General features: G+C 35.5%; 1 protein-coding gene across 1 annotated transcript in view; it reads left to right on the top strand.

Moving 5' to 3' along the window:
* LOC149775384 (uncharacterized) overlaps nt 1-21,913 on the top strand; it is a 73,302-nt gene that overhangs the window by 12,026 nt on the left and 39,363 nt on the right. The window contains exons 3-6 of the mRNA XM_089943887.1: nt 2,528-2,748; nt 10,582-10,750; nt 12,248-12,396; nt 17,398-20,166. Coding sequence (XP_089800013.1) covers nt 2,528-2,748; nt 10,582-10,750; nt 12,248-12,396; nt 17,398-20,166 — 3,308 coding nt within the window. The remainder of the gene's footprint in view (nt 1-2,527; nt 2,749-10,581; nt 10,751-12,247; nt 12,397-17,397; nt 20,167-21,913) is intronic.

A 21,913-nucleotide genomic window follows, 5' to 3' on the forward strand; every position in this document is an offset into this window, starting at 1 on the left:
CTCAAATTGTTAAAGCTATGTCACACACACACACGTGCATGCACACACACACACAATCACACAGAGGACCCAACTCCTTTACTCCTGGCCAGTTTGACTAAATTTCTTAACATTTAATTCCATTGAATATTTTCAATATCGTCTGTATTACGCATTGCACAGTAGTGTTATTGTATTGAGAGATAGAGTAGTAGCAAGGATAAAATATTAATATTAAAATTTATTTTTAAAAAATTCATATATCTAGAAATCAGTTCTTGCACAAAATCAGAGAAATCCTTAACTTTAATCAGAAATAAAATGTTTTAGGTCAATTAAAGATATTCTAACTTTCTTATACCTGTTGTCTAATTTGCAGCAACAAATTCAAAAAGTTGCTAAACAAGTTATAGAAATATTTAAAAATCTCAAAATAGGTAAACATTAAGAAGTTTAGTGAAATGAAAACAAGATCTCAGTTTTGCTGAACATCTTAAATTCTTCTGTATATAGCTGAGATCTTGTAATGTATTTCTTATAGCTTAGTTTGCAGCAATGCAACAGTGTAATTTTCACTGAAGTTTTAGCAGGAATACCAGATTGATTTATCTCTCGAAGATTTGAAACTTCCCCATATTTAACAAAATTCTCAACTCTTCAGAAAGAAAAAGACTGCAATATGGATAATCCTAAAAGTAATGAATTATATCTCTATCTTTCAAATATCTCTACTTCTTATGAAAGTTTTTTGTTAATTTATTGTCAAAAATTTCATAAGATGTAATGTATAAAAAAGTTTAATAGATTAGAAGAAATTAAGCATGTTTAGTCTGCAGTACCAAGCACTATGTCATTCTGTCAACTTTGAAATGTAATGATGGCATTGGATTGACAAGCTAATCTTAATATACATGTTTTCTTTACTTTCTTTACTTGAAGAAAATATACTTGGAAAATTTAATGACATTGCTAAACTTAATTAATTTCAGTAAAAAGATTTGCAAATAAAATATGCTATTTTTTAAAAAATAAAATCAAAAGTGATTTTGTGTAAGTACTGGTAAATTCAGAATCTTAATTGATATTGTGCACAAGATTTACACCTACTCATGCTAGTTTATATAAATATTAATTTAAGACTGGACTAGTACAATTTTTGCATACATCTATTTGCAACCATTGCATCAAATTTTAAATTAGTTTTAGATACATGGATAATGCTAAAGATAACCTGAAGAAAAAACCTTCATGTAACACCTTTATATTAACAATTAAAGTAGATTGACATACTTAAAGCATGTTAAATTTCTTAATCAGCATGTACATTTTGCATCTACAAGAAGTCCACTGTAGTTAGTGATAGGTACATGAGACCAAATAGACTAATGCAGTCTAACCTTATTTACAGATGCTGAAATGGGTACTTTTAAGAGTGAAATGAAGAGGTTATAAAACAGAATGCAGCATGAATGCAAACAGAATCCAGAATAAACATAAATGAAATGCAGATAATGCAGATGAAATGGTGATGCATTTTAGAGAAGAAAGAATGCAAATTTAGAGTAACAATGAAAAGTACACAAACTAGAATAAAACACAAAACACATTTCAAGAATAGATTTAAAAATTTGATATTTTTCAAGCTATCATGAAATTTCACATCATATTTCTAGTTTTGATTCTTTTCTCTGAGAATATTTTGCTCGTTACAAGCTCCAACAGTGTTCTTGTCGAAGCAGACATAAAAAGAGCCATCAGTTATTTCTTCATATGATCACCAGTGGTTTTCTTGATTTGAGCAAAAAAAGAAATAAAACTTGCTGACAAAAACTCTACAGCTATATAATTTTACATTTATTGCATTAAATGGTTATAATTAAACTTCTCATACATTCATTGCGTTTTTTTTTGTATTTTATTCATTTCATTAAAGCACACTTTTAATAAGACAAGAAACAAAAGTTCTACCATAACTCAAGTAATGTTTTGTATACTCAAATTTTCAATACACCATCCAACCATAAAAATAACAATTATTTAAATGTATCTTATTTTTTCATGCAAAGACCTTTCATCTGATCATTTAAAAGAAAGAAGATTTATGTGTGCAAAAAGATCAGTGATATCAGTGATAATTTATGTGAAAAAAGAGATTAAAAGAATATACTACTAAAGTGATGCTTTCTTGTTATTTTTTTATTCCAGTTTTTCAGTTTGTAACCTAATATTTTGATATTTTATTTTGAAATCGTGAAGAGAAATTCATGCTACAAATGGAATGCTAATGAAATGCAAATGAAATGCAAACAAAATGTAGATTAGTGCAATTATCTGTATCAGGGTGGTTTTAATGTATGATAAATGTAATTGGTAGTTTAATGGATGCTAGATAAATGAGAGTAGACTTTTTTTAAATCACTGACTTTGAGTACATAATAGAAAGCTAACTTTCAACAATGGTTCAAAGGCTAAAATATTACTTTTAAGTGCAGTTTTAGTTTGATTTACTTTGAAAGACAAATAATGTTTTTATTTGTCCTAATTACAGACACAACTGGAAATAAGATTCATCAGCGACCAGCCAATGTTTTTTCCCAGCCTAGTAAAGTAAAAGTGACCCAGATTTACAACCAGTCTGTCTGGTCAGAAATCCCAGTATGCACCCCTCCTCATGCTCACTTTCTTGTAAACCCTGATGAGAAATATCATAGTTCTACATCACTACCAAGCACCCCTGTGACACAGTCTGATATCAGGACATTATTACAGGTAGGTAATACCAATATGCACCTTCTTACATGCTCCTTCATATTAACAAGGGGTTTGGGACATTTCTTACAAATTTTCAGGGAACAGCTAGTTTTGTAATTCCTGTGCAATGTTGATGCACAAATGATTAAATACACAAGGAATATTCAAATTTGGTGATGTCATCAAACTTCACCCATTAAGCAGATGAATACATGTGACAGAACAGAATTCAGCTTAGGACAGATCAAGAAATTTGCAAAATTAGGTCAGGAGTTTTGACTTAAAATAAGTGGATGCTTGATCTGTTTAGTAATCCAACCATAATTCATCATTGTCTGCAATCCTTTCTAATTATAATTACTACTGATAATACAGCATAAACTAGTGATTACTTTTAGGTTATTGTTTGTCAGATTAGCAGTTCAGGTATCATGCTCACTTTGTTCACAGTCATGTGATTACAGAAAGTCTTTACCATAAGTATATTAAATAGGAAGCAAGTTTGTAAAAAACAATGGAAAAATGTCCGTTCCAGAATTATTTTAACAATTTTGAGTAAAGGGACAAGAGATACAGGAGGCAACTTTCATCTCAGGAGAAAAAGCCTTCCAGCCAGGAGGTTTATGAATATGCTGATGACAGTTACCACAGTCTGATAATACTAGTAAGCTTCTCTTTGATGGAGATAGCTGTCAGTGGCTTTTTTAAAACTATAAGATAGTCATATTAAGCTTTCACATTAACAGTGTGTGACAATGTACAATTGAATAATGCCCTGAAACTGCAACCTCTTTATGATTAAATATAAGTAACAGTATTCTATCAAGTCAGCTTGCTTACATTATGATCTGTTGGCCCTGGGTGGCTGAGTGGTCTAAGGCATTCACCTTTACAGATCACGACATCTCACCTCTGTCTGCATGGGTTTGAGTCTCAGCTCAACCGGTGTGGGTATGTGAGAAAGCTTGCCAGTAGCTTCCTGTGGGTCCATGGTTCATTCTAGGTTTTCCCAGGTTCTTTCTCCACCAGACATACTGGCCACCATGTATAGCCTATGATGTTCTGAAAAATGGCCTTAAGCCCACAACAATAACAACAGCATTATGATATTAGCCATTAATGATTCAAAATGAATAGTGTTTTTGAGCTATTCATACAGCCCAAGTGCTGTATTCTTTATGTTTATCAGGCCTTTTCTAACTAATGCTTAGGTTGATAATCCCATCACATTTATCATGTGACATAAGTACAGAAAGTAGGCATTTACATTTGCAGTAACTGTTCAACATTGTTCCTTCAGAGCTAATGAATTGAAGTTATGGATAATTATCAACTCATTTCTTTGTCTCTTAATTGCGTTAAATTTTTTGCAGTGTCTCTTTGGAGGAATTGTTACATAAGACTCTGACAGTGGCAGCTTTGTTTTATCCTTCCATTTTCAAATGAATTTTCCATATCTGAATCTTCCTTATGACCTTCCTTGCAAAAAGACTTTAGTAAACTCATTTTATCGAAATTGAAAAGATCACCACATTTGATAGCTACTTCTATTAAAGTGATCATAGCATAGTTCTTGTCATTAAAATGCTTCTTTAGTGTAATTGTTTTGCTTCAAATGCATGACTGCATGTTACAGTTGGTTCTCTGCAAAACCAATTCAGTTCATTATTGTCATTTGATCAATCCATAAAGGAAATGGACACGTATGTTGATAAGGTGTCTTTCAGTAATTTCATTGCATTGACTTGGTGGATTGAAATAAATGGGTAATCTATTCATAAATATCTGTATTGAGTAAACACAATAGAACAAGCACTGCAAATTAATGATTCCTGATTTGTTTTGTTTGAAGTGCTTTGATTGATAATTATGTAGCTTAGCCCAGACTGCAGTCAGGCAGTTATATATCTTAAGTACATGTAATATAATCAAAGACCACTTACTGTGATATCATAGGATGTGCATGAATAAATTCAAGCATTCAGTATGCCCAGAGTGCATGAATGGTTAGATAAAGTTATTAGAGTATGAAAATTAATGCTTGCCCAATTAGCTTTAAAATGAGGAAAAAAAGCACTTATCCCAGACTTGCGTCTAGGAAAATATTACTTGTCTGACTCCAAAAATATACAATCCGGGCATTGGGTTATGGGAATTGATCAGCACATGGCAAGTAAAATATCAGGATTTTTTTACAGCTAAAAGCTAATTTCTAGAATGTGAAACATTGATCATACAGATACATTTTTACGGCCATACACATCATCTTTTTTTAATTCACAAATTATTATTGTATATTTTGTCTCTTCAAATTTTTGTATGTTTCTCCTTCCTCAGTCCTACCTTGAACTATCATTGATGTCACATCCATCCTGCCTGCAGACAATCCTCATGTGGGCACTAGAGTTTTTCTGTTTTGCCAGACTTGGAACAACCAATTTCCAACAAACAATTAGGCCATCCAAGTTGTCTCAGAGATTCTCCAGATCTAATTCACCCCCCTCCACTTTTGCCATATCCCTTTATAACTGAGATCCCAAGCAATCCCACAAAGGTGGACATTGTACTGGAGATACAAATAGTCCAAAAACCAGACTCACCAGATTTGTATTGCAGACATTTTCTGTTTACAGAAACCAGTGGAAAAATGAGACCATTCATTGACTTTACCTTATTCAGTTTATTACTGCTACAGAGCTCAGGATGATGCAAGCAAGATCCGTCTGTCTGTGTTTGTGATGCACAATCACATGATTAGTCTCTACATATTTCCATATACCCATTTAGAGAGTATCATGCAAATACATTTGCTCCACTACCGCATGATAGTGTACCAATTCTTTGCCCTTCCATTCAGCGTCAGTCTAGACCTTTGTTCTTTCACCAGAATTTTGGAGGGTTATATCCCACTTCAGAATGTCCTTCTCCACAGCAACAGAGGTGTACCTAAATGATATACTACAACAACATTCAGTATTTCTGTTTTGGTTCACAGTTGAGGTTGGATAGTCAGTATAGAGAAGTTGAATCTTGTGCCTGTACAGTATTTTTATCATATTAAAATGGCGTCAAGCTTGCACCCTATGTGGCCAACCAGTGATAGACATATTGATGACCAGGAGGAACAACAAACTGCCCTAGGGGCCCCGAGGGGCTGGGGAGCCTAAAACGCTCACTGTTACAGATCATTGCCATCTCACCACTGTCTATGCGGGTTCCACTCTCAGGCTTGGCCAATGTGGGTACATGAGAAAGCTTGCCAGTAGCTTCTCGTGGGTTGGTTGTTTTTTCCATGATTTTCTCAGGTTCTTCCTCTTTCATCTATACTGGCTGCCACGTATAGCCTATCTTGTGCTGAAAAATGGCATTAAACCGTTTAACAACAACAACAACATCAAAACTGCCCATCATCATCTCTCCATTCCCAGACCCTGAATTATGGAGATATGTCTTCCCTCTAGCAGTGTTCCAATATTGAAACCAATCCAGAAAATGAAGGGCAGGGACTGCAGAATGGTTTTGATTGCCCCACTCAAATGGATTGATGCTGGATCATTGATATGCCTGACTTGGTAATGGATGTACCCGGGAAAGTCATATTGACTAACCACTACAACCACAACCAACTGTTCATTTCACCAAGGTCACCATTATTCATAGAACCATAGAACTGCTCCGGTGGCCTGATGGTTAGAGCGTCCGCCTCAGAAGTGGGAGGTCGTGGGTTCGAACCCCGGCCGAGTCATACCAAAGACTTATAAAAATGGTACTAACAGCTGCCTCGTTAGGCAGTCAGCATTAAGAGGTTAGTGTTAGGACTGGTCGACCTGGTGTCAGGATAATGTGACTGAGTGGGACATCATACTACATGTCTGCAGCATGATGCCCCAGTGCTAGACATCACTATAATCTGCCACACTGCAGACATCATAGCGATATGACTGAAATGTTTTTAAAGCTACATTAAAAATCCTAATTACACACACACTCTCTCTGTTTTAAGAGAAACTCCTTCATGCTTGGCTCTTGTCAGGGATGCCCTGCAGGAGGAGTTCAGTACTTAAATTGTTGAGAGGATAGTAACAGCTAGATGGCCATCCAGTTTGAAGGCATTTATGGTGAAGTGTTGAGTTTTCAGAGATTGGTGTTATATTAATGAGGTCACACTACTCTTGGTTTTCATTCCCCAACTGGCTAACTTCTTTCTTTTCCTCTTCATGGACAAGAAGCTAGACCCTATCACAATCTAGATATATCATTCTCTGTTCCCAGACACATGCAAGTACCATTCTGACTTGTTCAGTTTTGACATATCCAGGCCATATCCAGGTCACACTCTCACATCTTGTTCCCAAAATGGAACTTTTGGTCTTGACATGGTTCATCTAAATTTGAGATGGTCTTCCACCCTACTGAAGCATTTATCATACCAGACTTACTTCCTGATATGACTAACTTCAGCTTGCAGGGTGAATGAGTTGGATGTACTTTCTATGGATCTGAATTATATGCAGTTCTGTTCTGATGGTTCACTCATACTAATGGCACAACGTGGTTTCATTTCTAAAAACAGGATACCATCAGCAGACAAGCAGTAGATAACTACTTGCACTCTCCTTGCTCCATCAAAAGAGGCAAATCTACATGAAGCTATCTGAGGGGCACAGAGAATGTTACTGGTGGCCATCAAACACTCTTTCTACCAGTTAAGGTAGGATGGTAAGACATAACCTCACAAGGGCTTGCCACTTGGCTAAAGACTTTTATTAGATAGACTCTGAACTATCACAAGATCAGTATGACTCAAAAACATTTTGGCTCATGAAATATAAGTGATATCAAAGAGCCAGGCCTTCTTATATAAATTAGAGACATAGCAGAATCATTTAGCTGACATACCCAGTCTGCTTTCTGCAGCTCTTAATTGCATGATATGGCTTTGCAAAGGGGAGAGTCAGGTCACTGGCAGCTTTGCAGATAGTTATCATACCCCATTGTCTGAAAGTACTTAGCTGATGACTTTACTGTCAATCCCTCCCAACCTTCCCCACAATGTAAGCATTCTGTTATAGGTTTCACACAAGCTTAAACTGGTTATATCTGAGATACCAGTGGCAACCTAGTGAGAACACAGGATTTAATCTTAAGAGTTGCTTCCCATAGGGGCTACAAGATATATAGATGGAAAATAATAAATAAGAGTTGTTTCCCTTAAGCTCTGTGTGTGTGTGTGTGTGTGTGTGTGTATATATATATATATATATATATATATATATATATATATATATATATATATATATGTATAGTTGGAAGGAATTTTTTTTGTTCATGGAGGGCTGGGTTCTGAAGTAGCATAGAGGGAGAGAGAGAGATTCCCCCAACGTTAATGCGATTGGGCAAGTATTTTCAGAACAACGTAATTTACTAAAAAATTTCCTTTCTTTATTTGAAGTTCACTTTCAAATATTTTAAAAGTATTTGTTATGATTACTTGTGAGAAACATGGCTGTCCTCTTGATAATTCATGCACTGGATAACCAGTAATGATTTTTATGACCCCGCCATCATATATGGAGGGGCATATAGCATTGCCCAATGTCTGTCCAGCTCATCCCATCCATCACATGCTGTGTTTTTGCTCAGTAACATTTGAAGGTCTTCATGGATTGAAATTTTATTTATTATGGGGCTTGTATTAAAAAGGTCTGTGTCTGGTTCATTTTTTGCCTTTGTACATCAGTAATTTTCAAATAAGTGTGCCCTTGCAGCATGACTTCCATCCAGTCATAACTTTTGCACTGTATTATGTCTACTTCTGCTCTAGATATTTGGTATCACTTCTATTTTTATAAGGTCCCTGTTTGCATCAGAAATCTAATGTAAAGTTTTGTACATTATAAACCAAACTGTCTTGTTGTTAATGAACCATGTTGTTAATAAACCAAATTGTACAAAACAGTACAGATGCAAAACAGACAAAACCAGATGTGATACCAAACATTGTGACTTGGACTATATACAATACTTGTTTTGAAGGATTTCATTATTAAAACCAGATTTAAGTATTAGGCTTTTTGTGTACGGTAGATAACTCCCCTTATATAATTACAGGTAAGTTGAGTCCAACTGCAAACTGCATTGACCCCCATCTGCTTTCACATAAAGCACCAGTAGATCTGGATTCATGCAGTTTGTTAGGAGTAATCAGTAGAACAATCTCTAACAGATCTGTAACAGCAATACTTTTTTTTTATATAGAATGACCTGTTATCTGATTAAAACTGATTATATTTTTTGTGACAGCAGATCACAGTTTATTTTGTTTTGCAGTTGGACTTGACGTATAAGTGAGTATATGTATTAGATCATAAATTTCACTGATTTCAATTCTTGCTTGCATTTTGAATTTGTTTCCACTCATTAGCATCTGAAGGACTTAATGAATGAAACAAAATTTAGAATGAGGCTTCATATTGATCTGTTCATGTCAAAACTTTCCTGAGCTCGCATAAGAGTTTGCTGTTGCATCATGAATTCCATTTCGCCATATTTACTTCATCTTTGCTAGCCAAGGTTACAGTATGTTAACACATTAACCCCTAGCGACGACTTTACGAGGCAGGAGGTAGTAGCCTACTGCTGAGCTCTGTAGCATCATGGTCATACATGATACACTAAAGTGGGTGGTATTGTAGAAAGGTAGACAGATGTTGCTCTATAATGATACCAAATAATCTGGAATATCTAGTTGCACTACAAAATACAGATAGAAAAACCTCATTTTTTGGACCCGACTTTTTTTTACGCAAAATTTGCCCGTGGGCAGAATCCCATTTTGTGTCCGGATTTTAGACTTTTTGGTCTCAGATCTAAGGCAGACTGGTATGAACTGCAAACAGACAGATGAGCCTTTGCAAAAAGTAGGATAAGATGGGCATTTGGAATAAACAGTGGTCTCCATACAAAAATAATGGCTCTGTTTAGCAAAAAAATGAAGAAAAAAAGAAGTCCAACTTTTACCCTTCTACTCATGCGCGAGTCAAATAGCCAATGAAAAATGATGTTTCTAACACAACTAGGCAGTATGTTATTGAAAGATGACCGAGGATTTGGTGCTTTCGAGTCTGTTCAGAAATAACTTTCAAAATGTGTTTCCTACTTGATTTTCAGGCAAAAATGGCAAAAAGCTCCAGGGGTTAATGTGTTAACACTATCTACATCTTGGCAGATTGAGCAGATATTTCTGTGCTTTGGGTCTTGTGAATTTCATTGGATGCAGCGGCAAGCCACTGCATTAAATCAAAATTGTTCAAATTTGGACACTGTTTCTACATGATCAAGAGAAGAGGAAGACATAACTTAAATTGGACTCATAAGTAAACAAATACACCTGTAATTGCATGTCTCTGGTATGTAGTTTGAAACATTTGATAACGAAAATGTAGTTACCTTTTGATGGATTACGTGGATTGAAACCTAATTTGGCATTGAACCTTTTATTGACCAGACATAGGCCAAATTTGATTTTCATGTCATGTAATTGTTTGACAGTTTGACTTGCAAATTTGAACCAAGATGTATATTCAGATATATCAGATTGGCAGGGGCATCAGTGTTCTCTTGACACATTACTAGCTTTAAATTTATGTCAGTATTACACTAAAATTGCCTAGATTATTTATCATTCATGACAATTACTATGCTGATAGTCAGTTTTCGATTGTATATCATGCAACTTCAACCAAGCAGATCTCTTCTATAAATCTACAAAAGATGATCGTCACCAATCTAGGTACATGTGAATCCAGGAACATTACTGTTATACCTTACAAAGGCATATTTTATTTTCAGGTTTCTTCCAATACAAATTCTGTCAGAAAACATCTTCATAAGAAATTTTCCCAGCTAACATTTAGAATGGCTGAAAAGGGAGACAACTCTGATCCACCAGGAGATGAGCAGAATGTGGCTGCCTTTGAGACAGTTGCAGAGGCACTAAGACTGCAGTGGTCAGTTATAGGTAATGTCATAAAATACTTCTTATCATAGAATGACCTGATTAAAAATTATTATTTTCAGTCATTTTAATGACTGTCTCATAATTCTTGAAAAATGGGTAATGCCAACAATTTTCTGACCACAAAGGCTGGGTTTGCACTATTACATGAGACATATGAGTTTGAGGTTTTGCTAAGTTGAAGACCAGGGAAAGCATAGTGCACAATACATTTTTATTTGAAACTGTATTATGCTGCACCCTAATAATCATTATACTTATGAGATTAGGGAACAAAAACTATGTATATTTATTCCTATTCCTTTGATTTTAAAATTAGGGTAGGTTGAAAAGAAAAAAAACTTTTTTTTAAAATGAATTCTTTATTATCTCCCTAATAGGTTGACTGCTGGGTCGGGGAACACCATCCCAAGGTCACCTTACAATCAAAACATTTCTGGTTATCAGTTAATCTTGGGTCAATAAATAATACACAAAAAAGGAAAAGACATACATGTGCACATGCATGCATATTGCAATAACAGTGTATAGGTGACAAAGACTTTGCAATATTACAATATTTCCTGTTTTCCGCATTGCACAAGTTCATGGTTGAGGCCCATTTTTGAAGATATTGGTCCTCTCTTTTGCTTAACTTAGCAACATATTTTTCAATGTTCTTATGCGCTTCAACTGTTTACTTAGAAACATAAATGGAAGGATTTTGCATGTTGAATCTGCAAGTGTAAATATAATATTTAGCCAAAATACACAAGAGATTACATAAAATGTCCAATTGTTCACTTCCTAAAAATATTTTAACTTTTTATTTATCTTATAATGATTAGTATATATGATGTACAAAGTACTTCAAGTGCTGGGCAAAACTGGCTTAGTTAGATGCACAAATCTATTTTGGGAATTTTTTTTTATTTTATAAAAAAAGCCTTTTTAACTTGGGAGATAAAAGTGTTAGGGTAGGCTATGAAAACACTGATGTTCTGCCAACTGGAAATGCACTTATTTTATTGTTTTTGCTTAGGGTAAATCCAGCTGTACTAGCAAATGCAGCTATGTGTCATAAACTGTACTCAAATATTGAAAATGCACATGCCATTAGACTGCTATTTTATGCTGCTAATTTATGTTGAGCCAGTCATGACAGAAGCTCCATACAGCAATTACTTTGGGCATCCATGACCATGTCCATCCATCCATCCATAAGTCTGTACATCCATGTTCTATATTAACATTATTAATAAATTTTTAACTTTTCTTTTTTAAATAGTGTTTTATCCCACCTTCTTTTGATTTGAAAGATAGCTCATGGCAGGCTAGACGTGCAGATCATGGCCAGCACTGTAGAAAACTTTTTAAAAGGGTTTTTAAATATCCTTTAATTCTGCAAATATTTGAACTTTGAAAACCATTTATGATCCCTATTAAAAATCAGTCTATCCAGTTTTACTTAGAAAACCTTTTATGATTTCAAATCAAATTGATTGTATCAAATGTTAACAGGAAATAAGAATATCACACCAGCCCCTCCTGAGGTTGTGGCCCAGATTGTTGCTGAGGCAGAGAAAAAGTTGAAAGCACAAAAAGAAGGCACTAATGTTCAGAATAGTGGACATCCTTTAGCCAAGGGAGATATTTCAACAGCTGCACAGGTATGATTTAATTACCATGAATCAGTTTAGAATATGTACTGTGTTTGCTGGCCTGTAAGTAGATGCATTTTTACCAGGAAATTTTGGCATCGTCTTATACTCAAATTGACTCCTGTATGGATTTATCATCTGTCATGTAGTTTTTTGTGTGTAAAGAAAGGTAATGAAAATGTTGTTGTAAAAAATATTGTTTTGGGGAATTGATCGTGTACAAAAATATATCAGACTCATCATTGAGAAAACGATTTAAAATGTTTACAGAATCATCAGTATTAAATTCACTTATGTCAGATGTAATTGTCCTATATCAACATGCACTAGTCAGAGCAATTTAAACTAACAAGAAGCCTGGGCAAAGATCAAAGTCAAATGTCACCTAAGTACAGGAAGCATACATGCACTGAGTCTCACTGAAAAGATAATCTTATTTGTTGGGAATGGAGAGGTTGTTGTGCTTGCAAAGAAAATTACACAGCATTCTTTGGTCATTCTTGGGATTTAACCTAAATGGAATCTGTATGGATGTAACTATTGTGATTTAAACTTTGAAACTGAAGGAGTATTGTATGTATTTTAATAGTTTCCATTTAATTGACTGTTTTCTTTCTGTGAGAAAAGCTTATTCTAAACAGGGGCAGTAAGCTAAAAGAAATAGCAGAAAGAAGGGCTGCTCTCTCTATCTCATATGTATTGGGGCATATTTTATTTTGATCAAATGGTGCAAGAAGAAGACTGCAATGGAATACATATTCCTGCCTCTCTCTAGTTGCATTCAGCACAGCATAGCAAATTTTATCCCATCTGTAGCTCGATAAATTTTCAGGTCATTGTCATTAAATGTAGCTAAAAGTACCAAATAGATTTAAAATACTTCATGTGAAACGAATTAGTGGTTTTTAGTTACATTAAATAATGCTGACCTGAAAATTTACAGAGTTGCAGATAAGATACAGTTCGCGATGATGTGTGGAATAAACTGTAGTGAAAAGATGAAGCAGGGGTATTGATCTGGCCTCATCTTATACTTGGCATTAATTTATATATGGATGAAAGATGGAAAATATACAAAATTTGCAAATTCTTATACTCTGCATCAACTTACAGGATGGCAAATACAGTATTTAAACTTATGATTTAGATATATTTTGCAGTCAGCTGTTTTGTAGATATATTTTGCAGACAGCTGTTTTGTAGATTTATTTTGCAGACAGCTGTTTTGTAGATATATTTTGCAGACAGCTGTTTTGCAGTTATCTTGATCAGTATCTGTATGCTAGTTTGCACCAGATGCCATAGTACCTTTAAAGAATCTGTTTAATGTTTTAATTTTGGTTTGCTTAGTCAGAACTGGAGCAGTTTTGTTAGTGAATAATTGTCGTTGATGTGGGTGTTGAATTACCAAATGATTACTGCCATTCATGGCCAGATTGCTTGTATTTAAAAAAATATTGGATCAACAGCAAAAAAACACAAGAAGGAAAACTTTACACTTATGAAGTGTCATAAAATAATTATACTAACAATAGTCCTGGTTTGGATGGAGTCATAATTATTTGGATTTTTTTAACTTTGTAAAGGTATTGGAACATAGTATCAGATCTTGTAATTTAAACTATCAACTGGTAAACTGTCAAACACAAAGAAAAGGAATTATAACTTGTATTCCCAAAGGCTGTAAAGATCATTCTGAAAAACTGGAGATTTATTTCCCATTTAAATGTATTCCTTTTATCTTATTGAAAATTAAAACAGTATACAGTAGATTTTGTAGCAAAATTATCTTACTGATTTATGATCTAATGTGTTACAGATACAAATACCAGAATTGCTCCTCCTTGTTTAATTTTTTAAAGGGCTGTATATCAGAAATTTATTTCAAAGTTTCTCATTTTTAATTTTGACAATTCTGTTGATGGGTGACTCGAGTCAGTAGCATTTGTAAATGTTGTGTCCCACTTTCCCCATGCATCTTCATAGTCTATGCAGAGATATTGGCAAAAAATTGGCAAAAATGGTTGGGCATACTAGAAATATTTTGAGGGTATTCTGGCTACAAGTAAATTTGTTAAATTCTAGGCCTGTATGACGGATTCCTCGGAAGACTAATTGTGATATCTAGTTGATCCTGAGTGAAAATTGTGTTGATGGACCTCAAATATCACTTCTCATATGGACATTTAAAAAGTCTTGTCCCTAATTCTCCTAAATGGATGCTCTTATCAACATGGGTTTCTTCACCTAGTTTGTCTTAAAGAAAATGGTGCTGATCTTACAGTCAGTATCGCTGTAGCAGCTGCTAATTTGAAAATCTTATCACTCAAGAATATCAGAGATGGTTTCAATGCTCACAGGTTAAAAAGAAGAAATGTTTTTATCTTGAATGCCTGGAAATTCTTTTCAAGGAGTAGGACATCATCATTTTGTTTACCTCATAAGCATTAAAGTCTCCAGTGGATTGTACAAGTAATTCTGAAACTGGATAACAGCCATTATTTCTTAACAGGTGGTATCCAGAAGAGATAGGACTTGATTATTATAGACTCTCTCAGAAGGATATAGTTGTGTTTTTTCAAATGTCAGTTTTCAGGCATTTTATAAATGATGACCTTTTTTGATTGAATTAGACCACACTGGTGGCCTAAGTGGTTAGAGCACCTGCCTCAGATGCAGGAGATGCAGGAGGTCATGGTTTCAAACCCTAGCTGACTCATACCAAAGACTTATAAAAATTTTACTAGCAGCTGCCTCACTTGGCACTAAGCTTTAAGAATTTAATGTTAGGACTGGTCGGCCTGGTGTCAGGTTAATGTGACTGGGTGGGACATGATGCTACGTGTCTGTGGCATGATGCCACAGTGCTATAGACATCACTATAAACTGTCACACTGCAGATTTTGTAGCAATATGACTGAAAAGTATCCCAAGCCTAAACTCATAAATGTAACATTTTGTGACTCAAGCTTGCTTTTTTGCAGAAACTTGACGTAGCAATCTCTTTGCAGTCCATGTCCATATGTCACCTGTCCATCTGTCTGTTCACAAGGGGAGAAACATTACAACTGCGCTGCTTATCGATGTCTTGTGATACAGAAACATTATTGATACGCATATCAACTTGAAGGTGTTATCATATTTATATTGTTTATCAGTGGTTGGATGGTACTGCTTTTAGATGTGTCAACATATTGGTTGTATTTCTAGTATGCAGATTGCAGACAGACCTGTTCATCTGTTATTTTCATCCATGACAAAAAATACTTCCAAACAGACTACCTGTTAGTCATAGGTGATTCTAATTCAGACTGCTCCACTTGATTTATATTTAGGGTTCATCTTGATCACCATACCCTTTGTTTTGCAAAGCATGAATGTTTTAAAAATGTCTCTTATTACCAGTTTTATATCTTTGCTTAAATTTGGAAGGCTGTGTGGTGTTATTTCCTAGTGCAAGGAAAAGAGGTCTGGGTGCAAGGATGACTTGCAACCAAATCCCTCACACTGTACTTCATTTATATGCAAAACAATTGCATCAACCAAATGAAGGACTATTTTTGTAAGTGAAAAAGAAAAATTAGTGACAGCAATAATCCCCTGCTTCAAATTAACACAAGGTGACTAACTTTGTATGGTTCAAAATTTACCCCATGGCAAATTCTGTGGCAATGATTTTATCCCTTCAGCATGTTCCGTCTTTCAGTCACTGATGGCATATATCACATGAAGGAGATATTCCACTTCTGGTCCCTGTACTAATCATTTAATTGCAGCTTTTAAAAGAAGTTTCTCTGTTACTATGTGACTACTTGGATTGTATTTGGATGCATTCACTTTGGGTATTTCACACAGTAAAATAAGCTAAGTTCTGATTGGTGGTTATTGTTTACCCTGAGAATGGAATGTATATTCACTGCATGACACTCGAAGTATAAACCTCTAAATTCTATAGCTGGAGAACAAGTGTGGAATGTCCCCTTTATGTTGATATCTATTATCAGAGGCAGAATGTGCTGATATGATAAAATAATTACCACATAATTGGCAGGTGAAGGCCTGTTTTCAAACCACATGAGTAAAAGGAGAGTGGGTATTGTCAATTGTTTTCCTTTCTTACTGACATAAATGAGTGCCTGTGCCAGTGATAGGCCATTTTGAGGAATTCTTAATGTAATGAATAAAAAAGGCCAACTACTGATAGTTATCCATGACTGCTGAAGATTTAATTTACTTTTGTAGGATAAGTTTAATTTTGAATCATTTTTTTCACTTTCGTATTCATACAGTCATGTATAAATCTGTCAGAATTATCAATGTCTTGATGCCTTAGTGAATTGTATAATTCCTGCTGTACACACTGCAGACTAAGATCACTGTTAAAAGGATTTAGATTAAGTTTGCGGTAAAGTTTTTATGACCTAAATAAAATGTGGGCCCAATAAAAAAGGAGGCACTTGTTTTTAATGGTTCAGCTGAATCAATTTATAATGAACTATTAGTGGTGTCTGACTTCTTTGAAACAGAATTTCTTTAAAAACAGGAATAAATACATAAATAATTGTGCACCCCGCCGGTGTCCTAAGTGGTAAGAGCGTCCACCTTGGCTGCAAGAGGTTGCATGTTCGAACCCCAGCCTAGTCATACCAAAGACTTACAAAAATGTTAAATGCAATTGCCTCACTTGTCACTCACTCATCATTAAGAGATTAGTGTTAGGACTGGTTGGCCTGGTGTCAGAATAACGCAGTTGGGTGGGACATCATGCTACATGTCTGCAGCATGCTGCCCCAGTGCTACACATCACTATTCACTGTCACACAGCAGACATCATAGTAATATTACTGAAAAATTATTAAAGTTACATTAAAAATCCAAATCACATTCAGAAATTTTCAGAATTTGGAATATGATCAACACTTATTCACATCAATAATTTTATAACATGTGAATTTGTTTATTTATAGGCATTGTTGTATTTTTGTAATAAAGTCTTAAATTTCTTTTCAGTCAAGCAGTCTCAATCTAGGTCCTGTCTTTCAATCCTTCTCACAGTCTCCTCCACCGCAGATAGGGTCTTTAGTATCTAGCGGATCCCCAGTGGCTCCTGTGCTCGAAATCTCCAGCGACCAAAGGCAACCCCTGAAGAATTCAGCATTTGATACTGCCAGTGTTTCTAAAGAGCTTTTTCGTCAGATTCCTGAGAGTATCATAGCTTCAAAAGACAAAAAAGGCTGGTTTGGTGGTGATGCTAATGTGTCAAAATCTGTTCAAGGAGATGTTAAAATGGGAGTAAAACTGGATCCTTCCCATCCACAAAAATTAACAAGCAGTGGAACTGTGTCAAATCGTGGGCAGATGCTCACATCTAGTCTGAGTGACAGTGGTTCAGTGCATACAGATAGTTTACAAGATGATAACATGAGTGTCACTAGTTCCAGTAGTGAACTGGATATGTATAACGATAGAGACACTGAAATTTTTCTCAAGACCTTACCACCTGTCAAAACTGTTGATTTAAAAGACTTCATGACTCTCAGTAGAAGAGATATGAGGCATTCTCCACCAGTAAAAGAGACCTCCTTTCGACCAATTATAGACTCGAAAAAGAACAGTGAAAGTGCTCAGGAATCTGGATATTCTTCAGTTTACTCTCCTCCTGGTATTACCTCTAGGGATTCAATTGCTAGGGGTGTTTTGAACAGTGAGAGCGGATCCAGTCACTTTACACCTAAGTTTACACCCATCTTCCAAAGCACCCCAAAGCTGGTAACAAATTTTACATCTCCACAGACTAAACCATCTAGTAAGAAAGAATCAAGTAAGGACATGAATCACAGTAGTACTCAAGTGGAAGAGCTTCTGAAGGAAAAGGCAAAATTAGAGGGACAGCTTGAAATGCTGACATTTGAAGCTCAGAGTACTTTACAGGAAAGAGCTGAATTGCAAGCACAGCTGGCTTCCTTGAAATTGAAGAACATAAACACAAAAGGGCAACAGAAAGATGATGCCAGTTCTAGTCTGTTAGCAAATCTAGAAAGCCTGAAGCAAGTCAGGATTTCTTTGGAACAGAGTTTAGTAGAGACAAAACGCCAGCTAGAAGAGAAAGCTGAAGAAGCCAGATCACTTCTGGAAGAGCTTAAGCAGTCACAGGAAATTTCAGACAAATTCCAGAGCAGGATAAAAGAGCTCCGAGATGAGATTAAATCTAGGGATATGACAATACAAGCTTTGAAGAATAAAATAGCCGAGCTGTATGTGGAGGTTCAGACATCATTACAGTCCAAAATGGAAGCTGATAATGAGGCAAGGTCAGCCAGAAGTGATCTGGTTTCATTGCAGAATGCCAGGCAGTGGTACCAGCAGCAGCTGCATATTGCTACACAAGCTCGATCTGAACTTCAGCATGAACTTACCAATCTGCAAGCTCAGGCAGTCTCGCAAGGAAGTATCATTGAGAGATTGCGGGCTGAAAACACTCGGCTTAGACAGCAGTTGTCAGAAACTCAGCAGAGGGCTCTTAAAGAGAAAGAGCTTTTGGCACGACAGTTGGAGACAATTCAGGCTGACATGATGGATAGAGAGGCTGCCTTTCAGGAAATTCAGCGAGAAAGAAGTTTCCTTGAAGACACTTTTGCTACAAAAATACAGACAGTTGAAGAGGAAAAGTCAAGGATTTCAGCTCTTATGCAGATGACTTCTGATATGGATGTACAGTTGGAACGAACTAATAATGATCTTAAAAAAAAGCAATCTCTGATATTCACTCTAGAAAATGAACAGATGGATTTGATGAAAAAGTTGACCCTATCTCAGGAAAGTTTAATAGAGAAGGACAAGACCATAGAGGAGCTTGAACAGAGACTAATAGAGGTGGAATCCAGATTGAATGCATTTCAAAATAGTTTGGGTGGAAAAGATGTGGATATTCTAAAACTAAAAGAAGAAAAAGCTACAGCTGAAATTGCCTTGAAATCAGCTTTGGAGGAAAAGAGAGCTGTTGACAAGGCGCTAGAAAGTCTTAAGCATGACATGGGAAAAGTTGAGAAAAGTTTCAAACAGATGAAGCTAGAATTAAGTGCAAAGTCTACTGAACTGGAACAGTTGAGATCTGATAAGAATGAATCTCAGACAGAATTAGAGAGACTGAGGCAGATTTTTGAAAATAAGAAAAGAACCTTGGACAATACCACAAAAGAGCATGAGATTAAGTCAGCTCAGATTAACGAGTTACAGTCTCAGAAGGTCTCGTTGGATAGTGAAGTTATTATGTTGCAGGACAAAGTATCAGGGCTTGAGTATATGCTTGAAAATGCTACAAAGGAGAAGGAGTTTTTGGATATGGAATTGACTGCTACAAGAGAAAAACTTACAAAAATGCAGCAAGTCTCAGTACCTCACAAAGAGGTACCTCACAAAGAAGAAGAAACTGTGCAGAGGTCTGAAGTAGTGCCTGAAACTATCTCAGTGGAATTCAGTCAGTTGGAAGAGGAAAATACGCAACTGAAAGAGCAGTTAGCACAGATAGAGAAAACAACTAAGAAAGACAATACAAAATTCAAGGCAAGAATAGCAAAATTGAACAATGACCTGAAGGCATTACAGAGAGAATTAACAGACAGACAGCAGTCTTTTGACACCAATGTTGCACTGCTTAGCTCCAGATTAAGAGAGGTGATATCTGACAAAGAGAAGCTGGAAACAGAACTGGATATGGCTCATAAGAAATATGAACTAACCATGATGGAACAGCAGGACCAGATCTCAACAGAACTACAGGTAAAATACATAGATTAGAGTTAGGTTAGGTATGAAATTATGAAACCAGCATAATAATACAACATCGCACTAGCTGTTTGCAGTCAGTGGCATATTATCTTATTCAGGACAGTTGAATAACTTAGTATGCCTCTCACTGTAAGTAGCTTGTGACATACAGTATGATTATTTTTGATAATGTTTATATCAAGCATGGGGTTGGAATTCTGTTAATCATACAGATGTAAGAATTATATGTTACCAAATGACTTTTCTATGTGACATTGCATAACTTTGCTATATAACATTGTTGGGTGTTTTGTCAGATTACTGAATGACTTTGCTGTGTAATAATGCATGGTGTATGCTATTTACCTGAATGACTTGGCTTTGTGACATGTTTTAGTGAATGCTTACTTACAGAATGAATTGGCTGTGTGACATGACTCTGTATGCATTTTTTACCGAATGACTTGGTTTTGTGACTGGGCTAGGTGTTTGCTGTTTTGCTGAGTGACATGGCAAGGTGTATATCTTTTACAGAATTACTTGGCTCTGTGATATGGCTCAGTACATGATTTTTTACTGAATGACTTGACTGTGGCACAATGCTGGGCATATGCTTTTTTACTGAATGACTTGGCTGTGTCACAAAGCTAGGTGTATGTTTTTTTTACTGAATGACTTGGCTGTGGCACAATGTTAGGTGTATGCCTTTTTACTGAATGACTTGGCTGTGGCACAATGCTATGTGTATGTTTTTTGCTGAATGACTTGGCTGTGGCACAATGCTAGGTGTATGCTTTTTTACTGAATGACTTGGCTGTAGCACAATGCTAGGTGTATGCTTTTCTACTGAATGACTTGGCTGTGGCACAATGCTAGGTGTATGCTTTTTTACTAAATGACTTGGTTAGGTGACATGGCTCATCATATGTTTTTTTAACTGAATGATGTGGATGTTTTGAAATGCTAGTTGTATGCTTTTTTACTGAATTACTTGGTTATGTGACATGGCTCAATGTATGCTCTTTTACTGAATGACATGGATGTGTGAAAGTGCTAAGTATATCCTTCTTTAATGAATGGCTTGGCTATGTTACATTTCCGTGTGTGTGCATTTTTACTGAATGACTTGGCTTTGTGTCATGGCTAAGTGTATTCTGTTCTTCTAAATGACTTTGCAATGTATATGCTATTTTACTAAATGACTTTGCTTTGTAGAATTTCTAAGTATGTAATATTTTAATGATTTACTGAGCTGTGTGACAGATGCTAGGTGTTCTGTCACAGTGTTATGATTTTCACCACATAATATATAATGGAAAGAAGTATGGAGAAAAGACCTAAAAATAATATGTGTGTTGCTAGCTTACTTTTATCACAAATTGGAATGGTTAGTTGAAGTAATATTATTTTTTTAAACTTTTTTTTCCCCGTCTTTACTGACACTAAACCATGGGCATAATCTAATTTTATTCCTCTGAAAATAGACCTTGTCACGATTATACAGCAATGCAGTGTTGTTAATTAAATATAAATGTTGCATTTGTCTGATGTAGCTTGATGCAGATTTGAAGCTGACCTCAGTTGGCAAGAAACACACATAGGTAGATTTCGAATCATGATTCCAGTTTGGGAGAAATAATGTGGTCTTAAGGATTATGTCTGATACTGTTGCCTATGAACAAAACACAATCTAGACTGGTCACAGCATTCAGAAAATTCAGATTTTTAAAGAAAATTATGGCTAATTAAATTTTCTATG

Source organism: Sinohyriopsis cumingii, chromosome 19 (assembly GCF_028554795.1).
Source record: "Sinohyriopsis cumingii isolate HCF-2022 chromosome 19, ASM2855479v2, whole genome shotgun sequence".
NCBI lineage: Eukaryota > Metazoa > Mollusca > Bivalvia > Unionida > Unionidae > Sinohyriopsis > Sinohyriopsis cumingii.